General features: G+C 45.6%; 1 protein-coding gene across 1 annotated transcript; it reads left to right on the top strand.

Moving 5' to 3' along the window:
- The first annotated feature begins 10058 nt into the window (after nt 1-10058).
- Nucleotides 10059-14004, top strand: LOC147685253 (hemoglobin larval subunit alpha-like). The gene is made up of 3 exons (XM_086941145.1): nt 10059-10218; nt 13025-13229; nt 13695-14004. Exons 1-3 carry the CDS (start codon nt 10124-10126, stop codon nt 13821-13823), a joined length of 429 nt encoding a protein of 142 aa, XP_086797271.1. The 5' UTR covers nt 10059-10123; the 3' UTR covers nt 13824-14004.
- The last annotated feature ends 5149 nt before the right edge of the window (nt 14005-19153 follow it).

The raw sequence follows: 19153 nt of genomic DNA, 5'->3' as shown, positions 1-19153 counted from the left end.
GGTGTTTGGCTAGTGGTGTGCATGGTCTGGTGCTTGGATGGTGGTGTCGGTGGACTGGCGCTCGGCTGGCGGTGTGTGAGTAGTTACTTTCTGTTGGTCACTACACACACTGCTAGGTGAGTGACACTCCAAGCAGTCCATCATTTTGTGTTGTTGCAATGTCAGAAATGTGGGCGTGTGAAAGTGATGGGCCCTTGAATGGCGCTGACTGCTGGTGTGAGTGTTGAAATGTGATGGGTCCGCGGCTGGCGGTGTGAATGTTTTGTATGTGTCACACGTACGAAAGGTGTATGAATGGCCTGTAAAGAGGTTGGTGCCTTGACGTGGCTTTACAGCTCACGAGCTGTGAGTCAGTGGTTCAGTTTATCATACTTTCACTTATACGCAGTGTATTTCATTTTTGTGAAATTACTTGCGAATACAATTGTATGTACTGAATCATCACTCACCCTCGTGCCAAATCCAACCAGAATGTGTGTGTGCTTGCGGGTTAGATTGCTGTGCAGTAATGTTTGTCTTTTATCTCTTTCTGAAGTAGGGTGTACCTTGTCCCTTATTGTGATTGTTGTAATGTGTTGCTGTTCTTTCCGGATGGTGTCAATGGTCTGGTTTGTATCAGGTATGAAAGGTGCGTGAATGGCCTGTAAAACGGTTGGTGCCTTGTCGTGGCTTTACAGCTCACGAGTTGCGAGTCACTGGTTCGGTTTTTATGCTTTGATTTACTGACAGAGCATTTCATTTTTTGAAATATCTTGTTAATAAAATTTTATGTACTGAACCATCACTCGCCCTCGTGCCAAATCCAACCTGTATGTGTGTGTCTTTGAGGAATAGTTAGCCGTGCCTTGAATGTTTGACTTTTGAGTAACTCTGTTACGGTGTACATTATCGCTATAAATAACTTACTAAATTTAGTTATTATTCTTAAACCATGGAAGTATATGGTCATGTCTTTCTGGTGAATTCTATTGCTGATTTTTATCCAGAATCTTCTGCAAACTTGAAATTGTCTGTCACAATTTCCTTGAATCACACGATCTCAAATTGAAAACTTAATTCTCCACCGTACGATTTGGACCGTTTCCTGTTGCAGCCACTATGCCTACCCACGCAAGTGAGGTACCATTTTTATCAGGAGACCTGGGGGAACGCTGGGTGGGAAGAAATTTGTGTGAGCCCAGGGATGCCACGCTTTCCCATGCAAAAAAGTGTGAAAAAACAGATTTTTTTTTTAGCTGAAATTGAGGGTAAAGGAACGTTGGAGGATCCACGCAAGCCATACCTCCTTGGAAGCCCCCGGGTGTCTACTTTTCAGAAATGTATGGGTTTGGTAGGTTTCCCTAGATGGCCGTCTAGCACGGGGCAAAAACCCAGGTAACCCCTCTTGCAAAAGCTGGCGGTATTGACATTCAATACCACCAGCTTTTGCAAGAGGGGTTACCTGGGTTTTTGGCCCCGTGCTAGACGGCCATCTAGGGAAACCTACCAAACCCACACATTTCTGAAAAGTAGACACCCGGGGGCTTCCAATGAAGTATGGCTTGCGTGGATCCTCCAACGTTCCTTTACCCAGAATCCCTTGCAAACCTCAATTTTTGCTGAAAAAATCAGTTTTTTCACACTTTTTATGTGTGGGAAAGCGTGGCGTCACTGGGCTCACACAAATTTCCTCCCACCCAGCGTTCCCCCAGGTCTCCCGATAAAAATGGTACCTCACTTGCGTTAGTAGGCATAGTGGCTGCAACAGGAAACGGTCCAAATCGTACGGTGGAGAAATTACAATAACCAATAGCAACATTACCTTCTTTTTTGGGGGGTAGGATTGAGTTTTTGGACCGGGGCTCGGCGGGCATCTTTGGAAACTACCAAACCCAAACAGTTCTGAAAACTAGACACCGGGGGGAGTCCAGCGAGGTATGGCATGCGTGGGTCCCCCAATGTTTTCCTACCCAGAAATCCCTGCAAACCATAAATTTAGGTTAAAAAAACAGTTTTCCATACATTTTTGCGTGGGATTTCCGTGTCGGCACAAATGTCCTACCACCCAGCATTCCCCTTGTTCTCCCGAGTAAAATGATACTTCACTTGTGTGGGTGGACCAAAGGCCTGTGTCTAAGGCAGGGGGGCTTAATTTGTAAAACTTAAATACTACTTTTTCAAAATTCATTTTCGGACTGTTCTGCTTTGGGGCACCCACACAAGTGAGGTATCCTTTTACTCAGGAGAACAAGGTGAACGCTGGGTGGTAGAACATTTTTGCAGGCACGGAGATCCCACGCAAAAAAGTTTTGAAAAGTGATATTTTTACCTAATTTTAAGGTTTGCAAGGAGTTCTGGGTAGGAAAACATTGAGGGACCTACGCATGCCATACCTCCCTGGACTCCCCCGGGTGTCTACTTTTCAGAATTGTTTGGGTTTGGTAGTTTCCAAAGAATACCACCAAGCCCCGGGCCAAAAACTCAGGTGCCCCCCCCCCCAAAACTCAAGGTTGTTTTGCAATTGGGTATTGTAAATTCACCACCGTACGATTTGAACCGTTTCCTGTTGCAGCCACTATGCCTACCCACGCAAGTGAGGTACCATTTTTATCGGGAGACCTTGGGGAACGCTGAGTGCATGAAAATTTGTTGATCCACGCAGATTCCAGAACTTTGCACCACAGAAATGTGAGGAAAATGTGTTTTTTTGTCAAAATCTTAGCTTTGCAAGGGATTCTGGGTAACAAAACCTGAGGGTAGGCAGAGGAGTCACCCCATCCTGAATTCCCCTGGGTGTCTAGTTTTCAAAAATGTATAGGTTTGCTAGGTTTCCTTAGGTGCTGGCAGAGCTAGGGCGCAAAAACAAAAGGTAGTCTTTTTGTCCAAAAAGTGCAAGATTTCACTGGGAAATTGAGGTGCGACCATGTTGCATTTTGCGCTGTTTCATGTCGCAGCCACTATGCCTACCCACACAAGTGAGGTACCATTTTTTTTCGGGAGACCTGGGGGAACGCTGGGTGGGTGGAAATTTGTTGATCCACGCAGATTCCAGAACTTTCCCCCACAGAAATGTGAGGAAAATTTGTTTTTTTTGTCAAAATCTTAGCTTTGCAAGGGATTCTGGGTAACAAAACCTGAGGGTGGGCAGAGGAGTCACCCCATCCTGAATTTCCCTGGGTGTCTAGTTTTCAAACATGTATAGGTTTGCTAGGTTTACTTAGGTGCTGGCAGAGCTAGGGCGCAAAAACAAAAGGTAGTCTTTTTGTCCAAAAAGTGCAAGATTTCACTGGTAAATTGAGGTGCGACCATGTTACGTTTTGAGCTGTTTCATGTCGCAGCCACTATGCCTACCCACGCAAGTGAGGTACCATTTTTTTCGGGAGACCTGGGGGAACGCTGGGTGGGTGGAAATTTGTTGATCCACACAGATTCCAGAACTTTCCACCACAGAAATGTGAGGAAATTTGTTTTTTTTGTCAAAATCTTAACTTTGCAAGGGATTCTGGGTAACAAAACCTGAGGGTGGGCAGAGGAGTCACCCCATCCTGAATTCCCCTGGGTGTCTAGTTTTCAAACAGGTATAGGTTTGCTAGGTTTCCCTAGGTGCTGGCAGAGCTAGGGGGCAAAAACAAAAGGTAGTCTTTTTGTCCAAAAAGTGCGAGATTTTACTGGGAAATTGAGGTGCGACCATGTTGCGTTTTGCGCTGTTTCATGTCGCAGCCACTATGCCTACCCACGCAAGTGAGGTACCATTTTTTTTGGGAGACCTGGGGGAACGCTGGGTGGGTGTAAATTTGTTGATCCACGCAGATTCCAGAACTTTGCACCACAGAAATGTGAGGAAAATGTGTTTTTTTGTCAAAATCTTAGCTTTGCAAGGGATTCTGGGTAACAAAACCTGAGGGTAGGCAGATGAGTCACCCCATCCTGAATTCCCCTGGGTGTCTAGTTTTCAAAAATGTATAGGTTTGCTAGGTTTCCTTAGGTGCTGGCAGAGCTAGGGCGCAAAAACAAAAGGTAGTCTTTTTGTCCAAAAAGTGCAAGATTTCACTGGGAAATTGAGGTGCGACCATGTTGCGTTTTGCGCTGTTTCATGTCGCAGCCACTATGCCTACCCACACAAGTGAGGTACCATTTTTTTCGGGAGACCTGGGGGAACGCTGGGTGGGTGGAAATTTGTTGATCCACGCAGATTCCAGAACTTTCCCCCACAGAAATGTGAGGAAAATTTGTTTTTTTTGTCAAAATCTTAGCTTTGCAAGGGATTCTGGGTAACAAAACCTGAGGGTGGGCAGAGGAGTCACCCCATCCTGAATTTCCCTGGGTGTCTAGTTTTCAAACATGTATAGGTTTGCTAGGTTTACTTAGGTGCTGGCAGAGCTAGGGCGCAAAAACAAAAGGTAGTCTTTTTGTCCAAAAAGTGCAAGATTTCACTGGTAAATTGAGGTGCGACCATGTTACGTTTTGAGCTGTTTCATGTCGCAGCCACTATGCCTACCCACGCAAGTGAGGTACCATTTTTTTCGGGAGACCTGGGGGAACGCTGGATGGGTGGAAATTTGTTGATCCACACAGATTCCAGAACTTTCCACCACAGAAATGTGAGGAAATGTGTTTTTTTTGTCAAAATCTTAACTTTGCAAGGGATTCTGGGTAACAAAACCTGAGGGTGGGCAGAGGAGTCACCCCATCCTGAATTCCCCTGGGTGTCTAGTTTTCAAACAGGTATAGGTTTGCTAGGTTTCCCTAGGTGCTGGCAGAGCTAGGGGGCAAAAACAAAAGGTAGTCTTTTTGTCCAAAAAGTGCGAGATTTTACTGGGAAATTGAGGTGCGACCATGTTGCGTTTTGCGCTGTTTCATGTCGCAGCCACTATGCCTACCCACGCAAGTGAGGTACCATTTTTTTTGGGAGACCTGGGGGAACGCTGGGTGGGTGTAAATTTGTTGATCCACGCAGATTCCAGAACTTTCCACCACGGAAATGTCAGGAAAATGTGTTTTTTTGTCAAAATCTTAGCTTTGCAAGGGATTCTAGGTAACAAAACCTGGAGGTAGGCAGACGAGTCACCCTATCCTGAATTCCCCTGGGTGTCTAGTTTTCAGAAATGTATAGGTTTGCTGGGTTTCCCTAGGTGCTGGCAGAGCTAGGGCGCAAAAACAAAAGGTAGTCTCTTTGTCCAAAAAGCGCAAATTTTCACTGGGAAATTGAGGTGCGACCACGTTGCGTTTTGCGTGGTTTCATGTCGCAGCCACTATGCCTACCCACGCAAGTGAGGTACCATTTTTTTTTTAAGACCTGGGGGAACGCTGGGTGGATGGGAATTTGTTGATCCACGCAGATTCCAGAACTTTCCACCACAGAAATGTCTGGAAAATGTGGTTTTTTTTGTAAAAATCTTAACTTTGCAAGGGATTCTGGGTAACAAAACCTGGGGGTAGGCAGACGAGTCACCCCATCCTGAATTCCCCTGGGTGTCTAGCTTTCAAAAATGTATAGGTTTGCTGGGTTTCCCTAGGTGCTGGCAGAGCTAGAGCGCAAAAACAAAAGGTAGTCTCTTTGTCCAAAAAGCGCAAAATTTCACTGGGAAATTGAGGTGCGACCACGTTGCGTTTTGCGCTGTTTCATGTCGCAGCCACTATGCCTACCCACGCAAGTGAGGTACCATTTTTTTTGGGAGACCTGGGGGAACGCTGGTTGGGTAGAAATTTGTTGATCCACGCAGATTCCAGAACTTTCAACCACAGCAATGTGAGGAAAATGTGTTTTTTTGTCAAATTTTTAGGTTTGCAAGGGACTCTGGGTAACAAAACCTGGGTGTAGGCAGACGAGTCACCCCATCCTAAATACCCCTGGGTGTCTACTTTTCAAAAATGTATAGGTTTGCTAGGTTTCCCTAGGTGCTGGCAGAGTTAGGGCGCAAAAACTAAAGGTCGTCTTTTTGTCCAAAAAGTGCAAGATTTCACTGGGAAATTGAGGTGCGACCATGTTGTGTTTTACGCTGTTTCATGTCGCAGCCACTACGCCTACCCACGCAAGTGAGGTACCATTGTTTTCGGGAGACCTGGGGGAACGCTGGGTGGGTGGAAATTTGTTGATCCACGCAGATTCCAGAACTTTCCACCACAGAAATGTGAGGAAAATGTGTTTTTTTCGTCAAAATCTTAGCTTTGCAAGGTATTCTGGGTAACAAAACCTGTGGGTAGGCAGAGGAGTCACCCCATCCTGAATTCCCCTGGGTGTCGAGTTTTCAAAAATGTATAGGTTTGTAAGGTTTCCCTAGGTGCTGGCAGAGCTAGGGCGCATAAACAAAAGGTAGTCCCTTTGCCCAAAAAGCGCAAAATTTCACTGGGAAATTGAGGTGCGACCAAGTTGCGTTTTGCGCTGTTTCATGTCGCAGCCACTATGCCTAACAAAGCAAGTGAGGTACCATTTTTTTGGGGAGACCTGGGGGAACGCTGGGTGGGTGGAAAATTGTTGATCCACGCATATTCCAGAACTTTCCTCCACAGAAATGTAGGAAAATGTGTTTTTTTGGTCAAATTCTTAGCTTTGCAAGGGATTCTGGGTAACAAAACCTGGTGGTAGGCAGTCGAGTCACCCCATCCTGAATTCCCCTTGGTGTCTACTTTTAAAAACTTATAGGTTTGCTAGGTTTCCCTTGGTGCTGGCAGAGCTAGGGCTCAAAAACAAAAGGTAGTCTCTTTGTCCTAAGAACGCAAGATTTCACTGGGAAATGGAGGTGCGACCACGTTGCGTTTTGCGCTGTTTCGTGTCGCAGCCACTATGCCTACCCACGCAAGTGAGGTACCATTTTTTTCAGGAGATCTGGAGGAACACTGGGTGGGTGGAAATTTGTTGATCCACGCAGATTCCAGAACTTTCCTCCGCAGAAATGAGAGGAAAATGTGTTTTTTTTGTCAAATTCTTAGCTTTGCAAGGGATTCTGGGTAACAAAACCTGGTGGTAGGCAGTCGAGTCACCCCATCCTGAATTTCCCTGGGTGTCTACTTTTCAAAAATGTATAGGTTTGCTAGGTTTCCCTTGGTGCCGGCAGAGCTAGGGTGCAAAAACTACAGGTAGGCACTTTGCCAAAAAAAGGTCAATTTGTAACTGCAAAATTTAGGTGTGACCACGTTGCATTTTGCGCCGTTTCCTGTCGCAGGCACAAGGCCGACCCACACAAGTGAGGTACCGTTTTTATCGGGAGACTTGGGGTAATTCAGATTTGTAAATCAACTGTTATTACCAAATGAGCTTTCATGCATTTCTCCCTTTCAATGAAAGACATTGTGTAAAAAAAAAAATTTTTTGAAAAATGACCAATAATTCTCATGCTAGTATGCGTATTCCCAAGTTTGAAAATGTGCAATTATATACTGTTTCTGAACTCTATAATTTGTACCCAATTCAGAAATACCTAGGTGTCTTTCATACAGATTTTTCCATGTATACATTTTCCAAGAGAAAGTGCTCTATACCCAGTAAATGAAAACATACCATTGCAAGTTGCTGCTCAGTTTTCGGATCTGGGTTCGTCGGGTTCTTGGTGAAACTACAAGTCCTATATATCCCCACAACCAGGAAGGTCTAACGGATGTAAAGGTATATTACTTTCCAAGAGCTGTCAAAATTAGAAAAAGTTATAGCTGAAAACGTTGAGACAAAAGGCTGTTTTTTTCAACAAATTTTCAATTATTCCAATATTTCACTGTTAGTTTCTATAAAGTAACCTTCATGGATTTAGACAAATTACCCCTTTCTGAATTCAGAATTTTGTCTCCTTTTCGAAAATGTACAGTTTTCCAAGATCCATTATTGCTTTCAAACTCATTTCTACCATTAACTGGAAGGAGGTGGAAAGCTCTAAAAATAGCAAAAATAGGCTATGTCCCAGAAAAATGCCAAAACTGTGTGAAAAATGTCGGTTCTCTGACAAAAGACTGTCATTCCCTAAAAGCTGAGAAAATGGAGATTTCAGCCCCACAAACCTTTTTTTGATAACTTTTTCAGGGAAAAACCCAGAGGCTTTCATTTGCAGCCCGTTTTTCAAATTTTTCTGAAAAAAACAAACATTTCACTATATTTTGGTTAATTTCTGGGACCCCTCCAAGGGAATCCACAAACCCTGGGCGCCTTTAGAATCCACATGATGTTGGAAGAAAAGGACGCAAATTTGGCGTGGATACCTTATGTGGTCAAAAAGTTACAAGGGCCTAAGTGTGCACTACCCCAAATCGCCAAAAAAGGGCTTAGCACAGGAGGGGAACGCCTCGATGCTGTCCCCTCTACCATCTGATGTTGTCTGGAAGCGCCGGGATGCCCAAGGGTAGCTGCGCGCTATATAAGATTTTAAATAATAATAATAATAAAAGGCCTAACAGCGAAGGGGTTAATATTGTTGCAGGTAAACATTTAGTACCTCGATAATCCGACATACACCGTGTCATCAGACAGGTAAGCTTGTATCAGACTGATGTTGCTATACTATGTGTCATCAGAACCGTAGCTTGTGTAATGTCCACAGTGGTATAATGTGTGACATCAGAAAATTGGACTTTAGCTGATAACAAAGTCATGCCACCAAAGAACCGGAGTGGTCAAAGCTATCTCACTTTCGTTCTTGGTCTTGCAGGGCCCCTGGGCGGTCGCCATCGGCACCTCAGCAGCGTGCCACCTGCCTGCACAGGTGCAGCATGGGCAGAGGGTGCAACAATGTGAAGGCCGCCATTGACTGTTCAACCAATAAACTGAGGAGATGTGGTACGTTAACGTGGTAGTGTGTGTGGGCTCTGTGAGGGTTCCAATGGATCACCTGCATTCTTACCTGGTTGTTTTCTTGGGCTAACAGATTTGACGTTTATACGTAGTTCTGTGTTATGAACGGTGGGTTGGGACAGTTGCAATCCTATGTCTGAAGCGGTTGGATGCGCCAATAAATGGACACGACGTATTATACATACTCGTGCGTGTATCTTCATTTATACCAAGACAGGAGAAAGAAGGGGGGAAGTGAGAAACAGTGGAAGGCCTGAGTATGGACAGTCGGCACTGAAATATGTGGCTCCTATTGCTGTGCGGCTGATGCCCCCTAGTGGCAGTACGCATATATTAGAAGTCTTTAGAGCAGTCGCATTTTTTGGCAGAAATAATCCCTCGCCCATCAGAGGTTTCAAAAATAACGGCCGGTGGCGCGTGAGCGATGCCACAGCCTGGCCTAGCAGCACTCAATCAGCCCCCAGGTGCAGGCGACGTTCAGGAGGGGTCACCGCCTCCTGACGCACCAGGACTTAATTACAACACCAATGAAGGAATGAATGGAAGAATAAACAAATAGGCGAATGAGTGAATAAACACGCGATCTAATGAATCGAAAATGTAATGTTAACAGGAGCAGGCACTGGGACTTTACAAATCCACTCTGCCAATCTAAATTCTTCTTCTTTTAAAAACTTTTTTTTAAAATAGGGGAATTTAGAATTGCGTCAACACAACAGCAGTGTGGTAAAGTGAGCACAACATTCCATTATAATAATAAACACCATTCGATGGAGTGTTCATCTCTCACCGCTGTCACCGAAAACTTGCCAGATTGTATGTGCATTTCGAATTATCAGCTTTTTTTCAGATTTATAGGGAATAACATGATTTAAGCTGATACACTGAGGCTTTTTGGAGTGATTCCATCCACTATATTGTATTAAGAAAGTTTAACGATCTTATTTCAGTGCTTTGGAGTGGGCACCCACTACCGAAACAATATGAAAAATAAGTTAATATACTTTTTTTCGTTGTACGGTGTTACCAGTGATCCTTGCATATTGTATGATGAAAAAGTATGTCATAATATTTAAAGAGCATCTCTGACTTCTCCATTCCAAGGGCAGAGTCAAGTAATTGAGCCTCAGATAAGGCCTCTTTGCACGTCACACTGCGTAGCCCACCTCTACGCCCTGGCAGTGTTTCAGGGAGATAAGATAGCCCCGCCTCCTTGGGTGGAACCCAAAACTGCCCAATCACGGTGGAAGGCTGCCAGGCTCATCGGCCCCCTCGCCCTTTAAAAAGGGCTCTGCCCGGCACACAGCACGGACTGTCACCAACTTCCATCTCTTGTTGATCCTGAGCCCGCCAGCACTCACCCTCAAGATGGTTCTGTCTGCTGAAGATAAGGCCCTGGTGGTCGGCCTCTGGGGAAAGATCTCTGGGCACTGCGATGCCCTCGGAGGAGAAGCCTTGGACAGGTGAGCACTATGGAGAGGTTCACGCCACTTATGACTCTAACTTTGACGGAAATCGACCTAATAGGAAGGCAATTTGATTAGACCCGTTTTCCTGAAATGTAACTGGCTCAATTAATCGGGCCCTGGTGATGTAGTTTGCCTGGCTGTTGCCTGGCTCCAGAAAACATTGCTTGTTGTCCCCATGGGCACACGTTCCTTGCATGCATTATTGCATTCCTTTATAGGCTGCCACTCCCACACGCCCCGGTAAGTGTGGCAAGATTGTCATTTCTAGGGAAAGTGCACAGCCGGTCCCCCCCTCCCTTGGCTGCAGCCATTTTGTGCAAGAAGCATTCTGAAATTTGACCTCTACCAAAGAGAAACAAGGCCGAGCATGGGCCCCATGCCAGGTGTGCTCCCAAGTGAGGAGACACTATCCCTTTAAAAGATGACAGACCTTCCTTACTGTGCACGAGATAAGTGATTGCAAATCTAGACATAAGCTAGGTTGCTCTTTTTTAATCAAAGATTCACCCTCATGTATTTTCTAAACAGTGGCACCCTTAGATAGGGTTGGTAAACGCTTCTGGGTGGTAAAAGCAAGGTACAACCATGCAGGAGGCGGTAAGAGTGAGAGCCTATCTATATGTGGTGTGAGGTTACAACCCTTGCAGAGGTGGAACGAGCTGACACCATAAGGCATGATGGCAGAAGGTGAGAGCATTGGGGTAATAAGACCTGTTCGCTGGGGGAGAGGGGATAAGAGGGTAAAGCCTTCGAGGTAGGAGGTAACACCATGAAGCGCATTTGTGTGGTGGGGCAAGTTTACACCATGTGGACACAGGGCTCTTTGAAACAACCTGTAAGGCAAAGGGGAAGGTTTTGAGCCCGGGGGATGTTGGTAAGAGGCTAGGGTCCATCTTAATCATGGGAAGGGGCTAGTGCGTTGGAGGCGTGGGCAGGGGTTATAAGGTTACAGCATGGAAAGAACAAGTAATAGGGTAGACTCAAAGGGGGGAGGTGGTAAGCAGCTTTCTAGAGGCTATGGCCCACATGCATCAACCTATTTAGGAAGTGCAAACGGTGCGAATCGCAAAATTCGGCCGTTTGCGATTCCTAAATAGGTTTCTGGAATGCATCAAGCATTTTTGGTGAAATCGCTATTTTTAGCGAATTCCAAAAATGCGATTGCTTTTAAGGAATCGCAAATTTGCGATTCCTTAAAAGCAATGCATGATTAATTTTAAAATTGTGAATTCGCAATTAGGGGGTGCAAATTACCACGAGGTTGAACCTCGTGGTAATTTGCGAAAATGTGTTAAAATGCTCTAATTTGCATTTCAAAACACTGTCATGTTACAGACACACATGACCTTAGGACATGTGTGTTTGAAACATGCACTTCAAAATACATTTCAGGGGTGCAGGGGGGGGTCCTTTGGATCCCCCCCTGCACCAATGGAATGCATCAACATTTTGCGATTTCTAATTTGCGAATTCGCAATTCCCATTGATTCCAGTGGGCCTTTTGGCCCATAGGAATTAATGGGAATTGCGAAATCGCAAATTGGAATTTGCATAATATTTGCGATTCGGTAAAAATTGCGATTTTTACAGAATCGCAAATGTTATGCACTTTCAATCATGCATCCCGTTTTGCGGTTCCTTATTTGCGATTCGGTAAAAATCGCAAATTAGGAATCGCAAAACCGGACTTTGATGCATGTGGCCGAGAGGTTGGACCAGAGGCTGCAGTCTTCGAGACAAGAACATCCCTCCAAAAGAGCTATGTTCACTCATGTGGTTACAGCCATGCACAAAAACACAAGGTCGAACTGGCTTATGGGCAGAGATAGTGGAATTATACAATTGTGCTGCTTTTTTGCGTAATGATGGATTTGCCACATGATGCATCATCTGCTGGATAATCTGCAGATTTGAGCAAAAGCATATTTTGTTTCTAGCTCAAACTATTCAAAAGTTACTAAAATGCAGCAGCTCATGTTGCTGTGCAGTGGAAGACACTTAGCAGAGGTTGGCTTGTTACTTTCTGTTGCTTATTGTTATATTTGGGTGTTATACTGGTACCAGTGAGGTGCAACCAATGCCCAGACAGTATTAACAAATGCGGCACGTTATGCGGCATATTTGCCTTTTCTTGCTGCATAATTTAGTCACCGCTGTTGCACAATGTGGCCCTCCCATGCGGCATACCAGTGACCATCCCTAAAGGGCAACGAGGCAGTGCCCAAGGATCTGGTCTTACAGATCAGTGTGTGTTCCATTTTTTAGCTGTTTTGGGGCCGGGGTTTTGGGTTTTATTGTCTGGTGGGCTGGTTTTTACTGTCGATTTATTTCCCTGATTTTAAAACAAATATTGCCTGTAGCAAGCTAAACTCCTTGCAGTCTTCCATACCTTGCAAAACTCTCGTACACCGTGTTTTTAGAAGTTCAAAACTTCCCCAGTCTGCAAACATAGACCAATTTTTCAGCTTACGAATTCACTAATGTTGACCACTTTTATTCTGGTGCCCGACCCTTTTTTCAGTTCCGATCCGACCATGCACAAGCACTTTTAGGCGCAGAAACTTATAGCACAACCTCACAACGCACTAGTCAATTAGGCTGGGTGGCCAGAAGGGCGTCTCCCGAGTATGATGCTTTTGTCTCGGATACATATTTTGTCCTACCTTGTTACTAATGGCAATAACGCAATTTATTTTCATCTGTAAAAGGGAGGCCAGGCGAGAAGGTAACATTCCTGTCGAGTAGTATATACTATGTTATTCTAACTGGGTACATTAAACACGACACACTTTTTTTCCAGGCTGTTTGCCAGCTTCGGTCAGACTAAGACCTACTTCAGCCACTTCGACCTCAGCCCGGGCTCTGCTGACGTGAAGCGACACGGAGGCAAGGTCCTGGGCGCCATCGGTGAGGCAGCCAAGCACGTGGACTGCCTGGAACAGGCCCTGTCCAAACTGAGCGACCTGCACGCCTACAACCTCCGCGTGGACCCCGGAAACTTCCAGGTGAGCCAAGATCACTTTACTATATGACGTATTTCATGGTGTTAAAAGGAGCACCTGCTAGCTGCGGCATTTAGCCTATTTCACAGCATTGCATCTCAAAGTGGCTGGTTGTGCACATACGTGCTCCTCCAACATACCTTTCAATGTTCTGAAAGTGATAGATACAGGAGCATCCTATCAAGAAGGTATTTGTGCGCCGAAGCGAGCCAGTAGTGAGGCGTCTCTGACACAGATGTTGCTGTTCATGAGGCATGGTGAAGAAAAGCCCCAAAATGGCTGGGTGATTACAAAAAATCACCATACCTGTCCATAAACAACAACGCAAATTTAAACGTGTTAAGTACTGTATATCTGCACAATTGTATCCCTTGTGGTGATCTTAGAACCCCGACTGCATACGACCCTGACCAGTGCTGCACTGCTCCATATGTTGTGGTGTTTAACTGCTGCTTTTCTCTCTTTCAGCTGCTGTCCCACTGCATTCAGGCTACACTGGCCGCCCACTTCCCTGCTGACTTCACCCCTCAGTGCCAGGCTGCCTGGGACAAGTTCCTGGCCGCAGTGTCTACTGTCCTGACCTCCAAGTACCGATAAACTCAGCGTAAGAAGATTGTCTACAGGGATGACAAGATGGCCGCTGTGAGGCGACACACAGGAACTTGATGGGAGTTCAGAGACTATCAGTACGCACACTATCCATCATTTTGTGCAACTTGCTCCATCAGATGTGGTCGCTTGTTTCTTTTGTGACATCTTAATAAAAATGATAAAGTTACTTAATAGTCTTTTTATCTAACTCTTCATTTATTAGCCCATTATATTTCCTTCTGGCAAACTACCACTGTGCCACTCTCTGATTACCTACCTGAAAATAAATCAGGACATGTTTAAAAATAGTCATTATAATATTGCCTTTAGGTGACCGGGGCGTCGGCGCCAAGGTCCCACATCTTTTAGTGCTGTCATCAGCCTTGCAAAAGTTACCGCCGAACATGGCGCCCGGACCAGTTAACCCTGGCAGTGCCACACCTTTGTGGTGGAGTTACGGTTGCAGCGCAACGAGACGAAGCACATAGAAAGTATTGCATGCCTAAACTGGTTAAAACTGTTGGAGTGATTGGACTAAATGGTGTGCATCTCATTCCCCTCAAATTCATGCAGTGCCACACCTATGCCAACCCTGACCTGTCATGCGTCGCACCAGTGCCCTGGTCATATTTTCTTGATGGTGCCCTCCGACCCGGTGTTATGTTAATCCCATGGGCATCCGCAGAAATTATTCTAGGGGGGCTAACCTGGCATATGAAGGGGCGCGGCTAATGTTAATCATTAGCGGCGGGGTTAAAATGCCAGACAATCAGGATCGGGTAATGCTCAGGCCAAGCTGAGAAAAAATAGTGGTGAATTCTGCATTTGAAACTGGACCACAATTAAAACACACATTAACCCTAAAATTACCCCCCTGGCCCCTTAAAACTCATACAGTCCCTGATCCCTAAAGTTAGGCCCCTGGCACCCCAAAACCCATAACCCATACCCGCCCTGACCCCTAAAATTGTCCCCCTGGCACCCCAAAACCCATGCCTGCCCTGAACCCAAAAATGTGCCACGTGCACCCCAAAACTCATACCCACCCTTAACCCTAAAATTACGTCCCTGGTACCCCAAAACCCATACCCACCATGAACACTAAAATTCTCCCCCTGACACCCCAAAACCCATAACCACCCGTATCCCTAAAATTAGCCCCCTGGCACCCCATTGTCCATACCAGCCCTGAACCCTAAAATTACCCCTGGCACCCCAGAACCAATACCCACCCTGACCCCTAAAATTACCCCCTAGCACCTCAAAACCCATACCCACCCTGAACCCTAAAATTACCCCTGCCACCCCAAAACCCATACCCGCCCTGAACCCTAAAATTACCCCTGGCACCCAAAACCCATACCTGCCCTGATCCCTAAAATTAGGCCCTAGCACCCCATTACCCATAACAGTCCTGAAACCTAAAATGACCACAGCACCCTAAAACTCATACCCATCCTGAGCCCTAAAATTACAACTTGGCACGCCAAAACCCATTACCACCCAGAAACCTAAAATTACCCCCTGGCACCCCAAAACCCATACGCACCCTGAACCCTAAAATTACCCTCTGCCACTCCAAAACCCATGTCCAACCTGAATCCTAAAATTACCCCCTGGCCCCTTAAAACCAATACATTCCCTGATCCCTAAACTTACCCCTGGCACCCCAAAACCCATACCCACCCTGAACTCTAAAATTACCCCCTGGCATCCTAAAACCCATTACCACCCTGAACTCTGAAATTACCCCCTGGCACCAAAAAAACCCATACCCACTCAGAACCATAAAATTACCCCTGGCACCCCAAAAGCTGAACACTACGGGGAAGATGTACAAGCCCCTTGCGCCATTTTTGCGTCACTTTTAATATGGTAAAAGTAACGCAAAAGTGGCCCAAGTGGCTTGTAATCTGCCCCTACAAGCTTACACTACATTTGCATATTCGGAGGGAACTCCTTGGTGTTTCCAATCATGTAAGTCTAGAACACCGTTCACTTAGAGTAACCTAGATATGCAGCCAGGAGGTAATGCTGGTGATGCTGTAGAATGCATTAAAGTTACTTGAACTTACATAAAAACTGCTGCCTGCTCTTCTGATACTATTCGGTTGAGTCAGGCTGATCAGCAGCACATTCGTCATTGCATCCAGCCCCTCCTGAAGGCCTCACTGTTTAGATAGATGTTGGTCAAATGTCTCCTGTTTTTTCCTTGCCTGGGCCTCCTCTGCTTCTTCGTTGGTGCCCTTGGATGCAAATAGAGACAGATCCATGGCACTGTTCACCATTTATCTGGTGAGCAGTGCCGTGGAAGTGTATTCCATACAAGTGCACAGACAGCAGGGGGGAAAAGGATGGCAGTGCAGGTGACGCTTTTTCTTTGTAAAGTAATTCTTGCTGGCGACATAGCCCAGGGATTGCTGTCTGTGCACTTGTATGGAATACACATCTATACAAGTTCACAGGCAGCAAACCCCAGGCTATGCCACCAGCAGAAATTCCTATACAAAAGAAAAGCGTCACCTGCACTGGCCATCCCTTTCCCCCTGCTGTGCACATCGTTCCACTCCCACCCCATGACGAGGCAGCTAGAAGTGGTGATTTGTCATTCTGAGGGGTGTGAATGTTATGAGAATGACCAGAGGTAGTATGGGGGTGGGTGCGTTGGTGTGAGGGTTACACCAGGTGAAACAACGGTTGGGAGTTGCTGCTTGGCATTTAGAAGTTATTATCTGACTTTTAAGTGTATTTATGTTGACATTGCAAAAGAAACACAGAGCGGCATACCAATGTGCGTCTTAAGCGTATAATGCATATTCCAATAGTTCTCCACTCGATTATACTACCATTGCACCGTGTTATAGGCCATTGATTCCATCATCATATTGCAAGTACCCAATGAAACAGCAATGTACTAAACTTTGCGCCTATCTCCAAGTCATTGTTACTTGGGAGTTAGAAGTTATAATATAAATATTAGATGTGGTGGGTTAGTAGGTAAAAACACAACTCACTGCCATGTGCAAGGTGCCAGTGACGTCCAAGCGGGTTGTGCAAATACACAGGTCCCCCTTCTGCTCCCAGACAGAGGGCAGGAAGGCAATCCGAAAGCCCATGATGTCCACCGGCGCACGCCGCTCTTTGCAGTAACGGCAGGGAAACAGGGGCTCTGGGGTGTTTTGCATCATTTGGTGAGATGTTCTGCACAGACCCTTCCTTCTTTTAGTCACTTTTTGTTTGAAGGCAATGTGGCCTGGGAGTGAAATTACCAACTTTGGAACCTTACTTCTAATTAACTGAAATGTGTTTATCTCTGGAAAAATCCCTTCATTTCCCTTTGCTTAAAAGGTATCAAATTGTAAAGTATGAAATGTAATATATATTTTCCCAACCAAAGACAAGCATCTCTCATAGATGTTCAATGACCATGGCCACGTTCTGCCCTGTTTGGGAGCCGTCACGGTATATAGGTGACCTACCTTAAGCCTCATCAAGCTCTTAAGCTCTCGAGGTGACGGCTAGAAAAACACTGAAATGTATGGGGGATTGCAAAAGTGGGAACACCCCTTCCGAATATAGGAGCAGGGAAGGCTTCCTGTTATGTCTGGGGTTCATTCAACAAATCCCTCCCAGTGACTTGCTTGTACTGTCATCTCTATAGAGAGGATGTATGACGTTACAACGCATACTTTTACAACGCCTACCTTTACAACACAATTTTTACACCGCAACATCCATTACAACGCATACCATTACAACACATGCCATTACAACAAATTCTTTGAAACTACCTTTACAACGCATTCCACTACAACGCATACTACATTTACAATGCATACCATTACAACGCATAACATTACATTGCATGTCAGGTAAGTATTGGATAGTGTAGGGGTAAAAATTACTATTCTAACTCCAGGGGGTGCAACAGTAGGGTAAGTGTTGGATAGTGTAGGGGTTAAAATTACTATTCTAACTCCAGGGCGTGCAACAGTAGGGTAAGTGTTGGATAGTGTAAGGGTACTATGTATTGTAATGCTATGCCTTACAATGGTATGCGTTGTAATGACTGCGTTGTAATGGCATGCGTTGTAGTGGTGTGCGTTGTAGTGTCATGCGTTGTAATGGTTGCGTTGTAAATGCATGCGTTGTAATGGATGTCGCGTTGTAAAAGTTTCGTTGTAATGGTAGTGCGGTGTAAAAGTTGCGTTGTAAAGGTTGTTTCCCCTATAGAGATGGTGAATGGAAATTCACTTTGTAAAGGGGGGGTATTCCAGTGAAAGCCCCAGCTCACACTGTACATCAAGGGGCTGCACCGAGATTTGAAACCCTGGCTATCAAATGGGCGGGGGGTTCTGAACCAATGAACCACAGCCCGGCCCTGTAACAACCATCTCCATTCGCCCTTCTCATTCTAAAACGTGCATTTTATGTTTGTTGTTTATATGCAAATGTTACTTAAGCCGTCATGCAGCACTGGCAGCTGTGAGGTGGCCAGTAACGCGTTGCATGTCGGTCTTGTAGTTTTACTTCTTCCACCCTGAATGAAGGACTACAGGTACCAGGCGTCAAAGAGTGTAGGTGGCTGTCATGGAAGAACTGAAGAGTTCTAATAAAAGTTTTAGTGGCGGTTCTAAGCGAGTTTGTGACACTATGTGCTTGTGCGAGGACACAGTACTTACCAAACATACTTACAACACAATCTGAATTTGGGGCATTTTTCTCTCGTTCCTTGGAGTCTCAGTCGCTGCTGCACGTGTGTTAGGGCGAGAAAGCAAAAGACACACAATTGATGGACGGAATGCAGAACAAATCAAAACATTCGCCCCAGTCAAGAGATCTGGGTTAAATCCATCATTCTTTTGCTCACCATGCCACCCCAGTTTAGACCTGGCCATAAGCAAATCAGTCTTGACCCTGTACCTCATGGGAAAAGTCCAGGTCGAACCGCCAAGCCAGGTTCTCCCTGCCTGGACCAAAAACAAGCATACTAGGACCGGTTTCGGACTTTCACAGTACTCTCCATGCCACTGGATTCAAGTTATCCTGGCTGATGAGGGATGAAGGCCCCTATCTGTGTACTGGGGTGAATGTCTGACACTGTTCGGCATTCTGTCCATCAATTGTTCTTTTTGCATTTGTCCCCCCGAGTGGGACGGGTATGCCGGATGTGGGTCCCGTACTCTCCATGCCACTGGAGTCAAACTATCCTGGATGATGAGAGCTGAAAGCCTGAAACCGGTTCTAGGATACTTGTTTCCAGTCCAGGGAGGACCTGGCCTGGCACTTCGGGCTGGACTGCTCCCATTGGGCGCAGGGTCAAGACTGATTTGCAT

This window comes from Lissotriton vulgaris, chromosome 10 (genome assembly GCF_964263255.1).
Source record: "Lissotriton vulgaris chromosome 10, aLisVul1.2, whole genome shotgun sequence".
Taxonomy (NCBI): domain Eukaryota; kingdom Metazoa; phylum Chordata; class Amphibia; order Caudata; family Salamandridae; genus Lissotriton; species Lissotriton vulgaris.
The sequence above is the reverse complement of the archived record's forward strand: the minus strand, read 5'-3'. Positions and strand labels throughout refer to the sequence as shown.

Coding starts and splice junctions, on each gene's coding strand:
- LOC147685253 (XM_086941145.1), top strand. CDS start 10,124: ATGGTTCTGTCTGCTGAAGATAAGGCCCTGGTGGTCGGCCTCTGGGGA. Junction 10,219..13,024: donor GGAGGAGAAGCCTTGGACAG/GTGAGCACTATG, acceptor CTTTTTTTCCAG/GCTGTTTGCCAGCTTCGGTC. Junction 13,230..13,694: donor TGGACCCCGGAAACTTCCAG/GTGAGCCAAGAT, acceptor TCTCTCTTTCAG/CTGCTGTCCCACTGCATTCA.